At 39.4% G+C, this 9,608-nt stretch overlaps 1 protein-coding gene and 1 pseudogene across 1 annotated transcript; both read right to left on the bottom strand.

The window, feature by feature from the left end:
- Positions 1-3: 3 nt before the first annotated feature.
- On the bottom strand, positions 4-5,726 carry LOC104947230 (butyrophilin subfamily 3 member A2-like; annotated as a pseudogene).
- A 634-nt stretch (positions 5,727-6,360) lies between these two features.
- LOC104947229 (myelin-oligodendrocyte glycoprotein-like) lies at positions 6,361-7,339 on the bottom strand. The gene is made up of 2 exons (XM_010773206.1): positions 7,246-7,339; positions 6,361-6,710 (listed from the first exon to the last, which is right to left on the bottom strand). Exons 1-2 carry the CDS (start codon positions 7,337-7,339, stop codon positions 6,361-6,363), a joined length of 444 nt encoding a protein of 147 aa, XP_010771508.1.
- Positions 7,340-9,608: the final 2,269 nt, after the last annotated feature.

Below are 9,608 nucleotides of genomic sequence, written 5' to 3'. Positions count from 1 at the left end.
ATCCTGCAGCTCAGACTCTTTAGATTCAACCTGAAAGAACAGCAGGAAGATTAACATCATTTATTCACAGTCTAAAAGTAGGACTGTCTGGATGTGGTCTCCACTTGGACCTGCAGGTTTGACCTTGTCTACACTAAGGAGGACATTGAAAGAGACTTCAAACAGGAATCAATGTGTTTCATTATTGAAGTGGAGATGAACCTCTTTCTTCTTGTTCTGCAGCTGCTCTTTCAGAGTCTGGACTTCCTTCTCAGCTTCCTCTCTCCTCCTCTGCTCCTCAAGCAGCTGCTGCTCAGATTGATTTTTCTATGAGAGGAACAGTCACGTTTCTTTAGTGATCATTTCTTAAGGTGCCACACAATGACACATGTTTTCATGCATTTCTGGCAGATCCTGTATCTTGATGTAAAGTCTTCTGTGCTTCTTGCTAAGACTTTACTTTTCATGTTGTTGTTTCTCTACTTACCGGTTTGCTCTTCTTTTCTACGTTTCCCTTCAAAGCCTCCATCTGCACAGCGTCAGGTTTCATCAGCTGTCCTCTTTCTCCTTCATTGAGAAACTGATCTTCATCCGAATGCTTTCTCTTTGTCTCTGTGTGAAATGAAACGTGTGTTAAGATGTGTTGAAAGAGAATTAGAGGAACTTTAGGAAGGGATCGAAGCACATGAAACTTTTCAGGCTAAATGTAGCTGAACAATTCCTAGTGCTAGCCGATAGAAGCGCGAGTGTTACATAGTGATGTCACTATGTTCAAAACAAAGAAGTCCAATGGAGGCGTTTCAGGCAGGGGGGGGGAGTTTGTGGGAGATATGGTAGTCTTTGCAGACCATTAACATGCACACAGACCTACAGAACATACAGCACTAATAGGGCTCCTTTAATTAACCAAACTGAATCAAATCACCCGACTGTAAGTAACTTACTGAATATGAGTTCTCTCCACAGAAAGAAGAAAGAAACAGTCAGCAGTAACAGAATGCAAACAGCCAAACTGACGGCCAGACCGATAATGATGGAAGAAGAACTGGACTGGAGCTTAAAGAAATCATCTGAAATGATAAAACACAGAGCATCACAGCATTTATATAAAACTTGGTCTCTGATATTGGAGACTAAAGCAGTAAGTGTATCATGAGATTAATGTTTGACCTGAAATGCTGAAGTGTGTCTGTGTGGTGCGGGTGGTGTTGTGGTGCTGCACTCTGCAGGTGAAGCTGTTGCTGGGTCTCTTCTCCACAGTCACTCTGCTGCTGACAGTATAGAGGTCATCAGGACCTCTGACTGTCTCTGGAGGTCCAGCAGAGAGGAGCTTTCCCTCAGCGTCCAGCCACAACACCTCAGGCTCCGGATACCAGCCTGCAGACTCACACTGCAGCACCACTCCTCCACTCTGACCGTCCAGCCCTGATAAACTGATGACAGGCGGAGAGGAAGGACCGGATGCTGAAAACAAAGCAGGAAGTGTTAGAATTCTTGAGTTAATAAATTTTATTTCTGCCCACATATTCACGTAAGAGTCTACCAATAGGCTTGCTACTCCCACACTGCGAGTGGGACCCAGGTACCCCTCAATAAAAACATATGTTTGCTAACCTGGCTGCAAAATGGTTGAACAAGCTCTCCATTGATATCAGGACAGCAGAAAGTCTACACATCTCCTGTTGCAGACTGAAAACTTAATATCCATTATCAATGCGGATTATAATTCTATTGATCAGGCCAGATGCCTTACGGACATGAAAACTTGGATGACCACACAGACAAAACTGAAGTTTATACTCTGCCCCAAACACCTTATCTAAAGAAATAGTAACTCTGGAGCTGTTGTTATAATTCGTATATTGTTTTCAGTGATCAAACTACAAATAAAGAACTAATGCACTTGCAGGATTACACCTATTGTGAGTGGCTTTTGATAAAGGATTTGCATTAGATTGCTGCTCAAGTTACAAGTTCTAAAAGCACAGTTTTGTGAGTATTCATCATCAAATGTAGTAGTTTTCCAGTGTTATGGCTTAATACCCTGCTTGAGAAAAAAATACATTGTAATGAAGGGAAAACTAATGTCACTTTTGGCTTTCCATACGCCTCCTACTGCAATGCTCTCGTCTTCAAACTCTAGTAAGAACATGTGCTACACAGGAAACTCCTACATTGCAAACCAAGCAATTACAATTACACTCTCCTGAAACTCTGAGATAAGTAGAATGTTATAAAGTAGAGAAAAGAGTATGTCCCATTTGGCTTCCGATATAACTTCAACTGCAGTCCGATACTCTCGTCTATGAACTCTAGAGGGAAAAGAATAAGACTAAAAACCTTTCCTAGAGGTAAAAGTAAGGACTTGGCTAAACATGCATCATGAACACATACATTGCTCACTTACCAAAAACTAGTTGAACAAAAGCTTGCCGGTCCAGTTTTGGAATGAAACATCTGTATTTCCCCTGATCGGAGAGTTGTACGTTGGAGAGTTTCAGAGAAATGTTTCCGTTCTTCAGCTCATCGGTGAACATTGATGTTCTTCCCTTGAATAACTGGTGTTTCATTTCCACAAGTTCGTTACCAAGCCGCATCACATGGACGAACCTGGGGTCCATGTCGGGCCTCGTCCACTCCAACGTCAAACCGGCAACATTTACCGCCGGCTCCAGATAACAACGGCAAAATGATGTCACCGCCAAGGTTTGCTTCTATTGGCTGATATGAGCCAATCAGCTGAGACTGACCTGGGAAGATAAAGGAAGTATATTTTAATCTCTTCCAATTTAAACATGTTTGAAATAAACAAAAGACCAAGTAATTGTACTTGAATTAGGGCATATTTGGATCTTCTTTAATAACATGCGTGTTAGTAGAAAGTATGTAGCATAAGGCTCTTGTTCCATGCAGTGTCGAGGGATCTTTAGTTCATTATCACTCCTCAATGTTCTATATGAAAAATATATATTAGCGGGGAGTGCATCAGGGCCGAGCCTACACGTCTCAAATCTATATTCTAATGTTAAATTATTACATTAATAAATGTGAGTTTATGCCAAACATGAATACTTTCCTCCTTCCCTTATAAAATGTACTTTTAAAGCTTGTATTTTGTGTTGATTACCTCTACAGTGGTGTGTTAGTAGAATAAGGAAACCAAAAGACTGAGAGCTCTGAGAGGAGTTTGAAGGGCTTCCCGTCGTGTGGAGAGCATCATGGAGCTGGAATAACAGAGGAACAATGACATGTGAACTTCCAGGTGATAGCATATTTAAATCGTTTGTAATGCAAAACCTGGAAACAAGGCTTGTTCAGATAAGAATCTGATATCATTTAAATATAATGAAATTCTACATTTGGACTCTTACTGTACTGAAAGTCTCCGATAGAGGAAAAGTACAACTTGCTGGCATCTTCTGTTCTTTACTTACAATTACATCACATTCAATGTTTCCCTCATATTATGTCTCTGTATCAAAACACAACCTACTTAAGAGAGGAACAGCTTCATTTTTCTGTCATTTCACTTCTGTGTTGACACATCATTCCATACATTAACAAAAATCATGTCATTTTGTGGTCTGTCTCTACGCCATTCAGAAAAAAAACGACATTATACTTTCACTTTAGTATGCACATAGCTTCCAATAGTGTTCAATAGGATGTCGACAATCTCTCAATCATAAACATTATGCAGTTTAATTCAAGTTTCAACAAGTAACGCTCTGTACATTTCATTATCATTTTTCTCAGTTGCCATCAGTTTCATCTGTACAACAGCCCGATAAATTGTTTGCAAAAACTTGTGGTAATATATTCAAAACAGTTCAAATGGCACCCACCTATTGTTATCAGTGTCACCTTGAATGTCTCTGTTAACCAAATTCTGATATTTGGACTACACTCAGGTATACATTAATACATTCTAATATCAATTGTTTGGGGCAACTGTTGAATAGTACTGTCTCATTAAGCCAAGATTACAGGCCTGATCCTTTTACTGCAGGGGCGGGATCTTTCGTTTTAAACATCTGTCAGACTTTTTTTATTGCGTATTCTGTGTTGGATGGCACGAGAGATCCGGGAGATAGATTGAGGTTAAGAAAGATTCAAAATATAAGATGCAGATAACAACACACACACACACACACCACACACACACACACAACACACACACACCACACACCACACACACACACACACACACACACCACACACACACACACACACACACCACACACACACACACACAGTCAGTCTTTAGTCATCATATACTTCAGAGGACTGACCACGTAGCATGTTCTGTACACTAGGTGTATCAGATTTGAATTTGAACTGAACAGGAGATTTTCTGCTTTGAGAGCATGAGAACTAAAGACATGAGAGAGAGGACAACTGGACCCCTTCAGTTTGTGAATAACAGTAATTGTAGCTATTGATTCTTGCATAGGAGCAAGTTAAGTCGACACACAAAGGATATGGTTCCTCACCACACAATGACATTAACGGTATTCTTATCGGTACTCTTTTTTTTTAACAGGGAATAATCTAAACCAAATTGTTATCAACTGAATTTAACTATTGCTTTATTTAAATTGAAATAAATGATAATATATATAATTATGTTATTATATGTTCTGTACTGAGTAAATTGAGGTCCTTGTACTTTACTGTGAGGATTTAATATGTTTTGCTACTTCATACTTCTTACTCCTCTACAGAGTCAGAGGTGACATGGTGTACTTCTTTCTCCTCTACAGTTTCAGAGGTACATGGTGTATCTCTTACTCCTCTACAGTTTCCAGAGGGTACTATGTGTACTTCTACTCCTCTACAGTTCAGAGTACATGGTGTACTTTACTCCTCTACGTTCAGAGCTACATGTGCTACTTCTACTCCTCTACAGGTCAGAGGTCATGGTGTACTTCTCCTCCTCTACAGGTCATGAATTTTCGGTACATGTGTACTTCTACTCCTCGTACAGTTCAGAGGTTACATTTGGATGTACTTCTACTCCTCTACAGTTCAGAAGGTACCATGGTGTCTTCTACTCCTCTACATGTATTTAAGCACTTTATATTACTTCTCATGATGTGGAGAATGATGTGAAATATAATCAATGTTGTTAATTCAAGACTTTAGTTCCACCTGGTAGTAAATCCACAAGCTACCCTGCAGTATACAAGTCATTCAACTAGCTGCACCTTTACCAGCTTTTGAGATACCCTTCATGATCAATCATTATAAAAACAATATCATATCTTATTCTGAATAATGGACCATCTGCACCAATGACTACTTTTTTACTGTCGCTACTGTTCACGTATATTTTATGAGATACTTTTACTTGATGTCAAAACATATCCATTTTACTAACAGAGTATTCCTACATCTCTGGGGCTTATTTACTTTAACTACGACATGCTGAGCACTTCTCCGTACCAATGTGGCACTGATGTGATAGTTCCTCCTGTCAGTGAACTCATGTTGTCAAACCTCACAAAAAAGACATTGCACATTGACAAAAGATAAAGCTTATATTAACTGTATACTTAATATACTGGAACACAAGTGGAAAAGTGATGTAACCCCCATGATGCTCTCTCTTTCGTGCCCATGCGACCAAACCACCAGAGGAGTCTGTCGTTTATGTCTATGATCACAGATGCAAAGAACTTCTCCTTGTTCACTGACAAGGTGAGGGGCATGTTTATCACCTCTAAAAGGGGAAATCACTTACTCATGCCTCACAGACGTACAGGGAACTTACCACATGTAAACGTCTTCTCCTCAGTTGTGGAGCACTAACCAAGAGTAATTTAATTTTAGATGAAGTTTTTAAAGAATAGCTTGAAACAGCTGTTAAATGTAATGTAGAGGAAAGAGCAAAGTGTTTACATGTTATTTCCCTTTTAGAGAGCAGTTGAGTGCAATTAACATGGAAATACTCAGGAAATGTAACAAGTACCTCAACGACTTTTATGTGTCGATATGTTTAAATAAGAAGATCACAGATTATGCAGATCTGTACTTACATTTAGTTATCATACCTATATGATTCTTCTTCCTTCTTGTATTGCTTCAAGTTCACATCTCATTTCATCAAACCAAAAATTAAATAAGAGTAGATTGTCTAAGTGAGGGGTCCGAACCATTATAGATTCGCAGAGGCCATCATTACAGNGCGTCAAATACCGCCGCAGATGGGAATACATTGCAATCAGTTGAAAGCTCTTTGCGTCTCTTTGTGAAGCTGAAGGACTGGAGACTCGGCACGTCACAACTGCACGCCATAGGACCCTGACCAAGCGTCGCTCCTGGACGTTCAGGGAGTGAGACTGTGTTGGGTAAAACATGCACCATGAACACATAGGTTGCTCACTTACCAAAAACCAATTTAACAAAAGTTTGGCTGCCCACTTCTGGAATGAAACATCTGTATTTCCCGTGATCAGAGAATTGTACGTTGGAGAGTTTCAGAGAAATGTTTCCGTTCTTCAGCTCATCGGTGAACATTGAAGTTCTTCCCTTGAAAAATGTGTGTTTTTTATCCACCATTTCGTGACCAGAACGCATCACATGGACGAACCTGGGGTCCATGTCGGGCCTCGTCCACTCCAACGTCAAACCGGCAACATTTACCGCCGGCTCCAGATAACACGGCAAAATGATGTCATCACCAATGTTTGCTACGATTGGCTGAGGTGAGCCAATCAGCTGAGACTGACCTGGAAATTCAAAGGATGTTTTATCTTCTCCAATAAAACGTCAGCAAAGGGATCTATTAACGGTTTTGATAGAAGAAACAGACGGGCATATTGGTAGCCCTAGTGTTTGACCCACATAATTGCTTTATAGGCAACATCTTTTTGGCGTCATTGGGCAAAAAGTCCAAAATAACTTTTCAGGTTATACTGCATCTGGCCTTGTGACCTAACGTAAGCTTCACAACTAAATAAAGGTCACTACAGCTTAGTGGTTAGAAGCAGGCTAAGTTGCAAAGTAGTATCGAGCCACAAATGTCATCCCAAAAAGCTTCACATAGATACAACTTTGCAAAGAAAACAATCGTGATATTGATGTATTCTCTAATTCTTACAGTTATTTAACCTTTTTCCTGAAAACAACATATTGTGGGGTAACACTTGTATGACAATATGCTGAAAAGTTATCAAGCAATTCTTGCCTAATAATGATGAATATGAACTTTCTCCCCTAATAATTAATAGTGACTTTCTAAGATTGCATGTGTGTGTTAGTTACCTCTGCAGTGGTGTGTTAGGAGAAGAAGTAAAACCAAAACACTGATTCTTCTGAGATGAGATTTAAGGGGCTTTCCGTCTGTGGGTAAATCCATCATGGAGCGCTGGAACTGAACAGGAGAAAATGCTTTAAAATGGCTATTTATTAAAAAAAACGTTGTAAACAGGCTCAACAGTAAGGACTCAATCCAAAAGATCTGAGTAATAAAATGAATATCGTGTTTGGATATGACTTTTGCTGAAAGCTCCAATAAATTAAAAATAACACTTTGCTGCTGTCTTCTGTGTTCAACTTACTTGTCCTGATATTGTATCCTCAAACAGACCTGTGAGAGCAGCTTCACTTCTTGTATAGAAATTGTATTTCTTCATAAACTTCTCTTATAAATATATACTAAGAGTGTACTTTCAATTTTCCACAGTTGTATATGTCTGTTCATTGTTCACTAAAAAGACCGTTATACTTTCCATTTTGTAGCTTAAGAAAAACACCCCATAGTGAATTTAAATGTGTTTAGAAGCTTCCCTATTTGTAAGATATTTTAGTTACACTTAATGTCGTGTTACAAAGTCTAATATCTCAGAGACGTTAATAAAGGAAAGACTCTCTGTACACAGTTACCTTTTCAGTGTTAGTTCCGCAGTTTTCCCTCCGACATAAAACCTTGAACAATACTATATATTTTTTCTTGTGCTCTAGAGAGACCCTAATTTCAAATGCAGACCCGTTCTAAGAAATATTCTCTTTTGTTCGACGAAGACCACATACCTGTTCTCTCTGTCTGCCTCTTCTGACTGCATGGACAAAGCCTGTAAATCATTGATAGATCAGGCTCATAAAATAACGGCTAATTAATTTCCTCCGCTGAACTTCTGAGTAGTAGTCAGTGTGCTAATGTCTCTCCAACAGCAAGCAACATTTCTTGCTAAATCTGAATAATAAGTTATGGTTAAGTTACAATTGAATAAAAGTATTGTTATCTGAGTTACACTCTGAGCGTCTTGCTTTATGAGCTTCTGACCTTTGGACTCGGTTGCCAGGTTATGAAATAATACACTGCAATAAAATCTGTTTCAGTGGAACATTTATTTTATGTATTCAGTTTGAATAACCTCTATTGGGTACATGTCCTTGACCTTTACACAATCCAACACCTTGAGGCTCATAAAAACTCTCTGCAGCCAGTTACATTCATGAGGCTCTGTATCAGTCAAAAACACACTCTCCAATCAGGCAGTGACGGTCATTATGTTGATCCCAAAGGAGTTCAACACCATTTGCTTGTCTTTGTTTACTTCTAGAAAAAAACTATATAAATCCGGGTCTCTCCATAACAATCATTCGTTTTATTATCCTCTTCTTTTTCTACAGATACATACACCACCACCTGGAAAACTGGAGGCTTGCAACCATACAAATTAAAATGTAAAGATTTGTTTAAGGAGTAACTGGAACATCTGCAGGGAGTTTGTTTGAATGACAGTAAATCTGTGTAGCAGGTCAATTATCGATGTAAAGACTAAAACCAAAAGTGAGACTATTATAGATAATCTAGGATAAGCTTTTATTATGGGTAAAGTCCGTATACTCTTCAGCAACAAACGTTTACCTGCACCTTTGTCAATACAATGCAATATAATAAAATAAATCATTTTGCACTTTGCTTGTGTGTAGATCCTTTATTTGCAGGAGTCATGCTCTCCTGAGATTGTATCTCCATGGTTTGATTTGATTTGATTTTGATATACTTTTGTAATCCCCGTGGGGAAATTGTTTCTCTGCATTTGACCCATCCTAGTGTTAGGAGCAGTGTGCTGCCATTTTGAACGGCGCCCGGGGAGCAGTGTGGGAACGGTGCCTTGCTCAGGGACACCTCGGAAGCACTTGCTCTTGCCAGGACTTGAACTGGTGACCTTCCAGTTGCCATGCCAAGTCCCTATCGACTTCGCCACCACCGCCCACAATTGCACATTTAACCTCCGCTAAATGTATTGTTATGCAATTTACTAAAACTACAATTACCAAAATAAATGTACATTAGCACAAGACTGTCCATAGAAGCGTAACCAACACGTTCTCACTCCCAACCCGTCAACATGTTGACGGATGGTCAGGGCCCCTCCCCGTCACTCTATTACGGACAGGGTACCCCTTGAGAGTCAGTTTTCAACGGGCAGGTCGTTCCATAGACCTTCATAGCGTTGATAATAGACGCCATGAGAACGCTCCCTGACGGTCGGTTTTTATTGTCAATATTAATATAATAATTATTTATTTTGTAATAGTCACACTCGATTTCGCCGATTTTCTTGTTTCCCCAGCTGGTCGACACCTCTTTTAGCAGAAACAAAGGCTACATTAAT

The sequence above is a fragment of the Notothenia coriiceps genome, unplaced genomic scaffold (genome assembly GCF_000735185.1).
Source record: "Notothenia coriiceps isolate Sejong01 unplaced genomic scaffold, NC01 NC01_scaffold00012161, whole genome shotgun sequence".
Lineage (NCBI taxonomy): Eukaryota > Metazoa > Chordata > Actinopteri > Perciformes > Nototheniidae > Notothenia > Notothenia coriiceps.
Note: the sequence above shows the minus strand (reverse complement) of the source record. Positions and strands in the feature narration are given on the sequence as shown.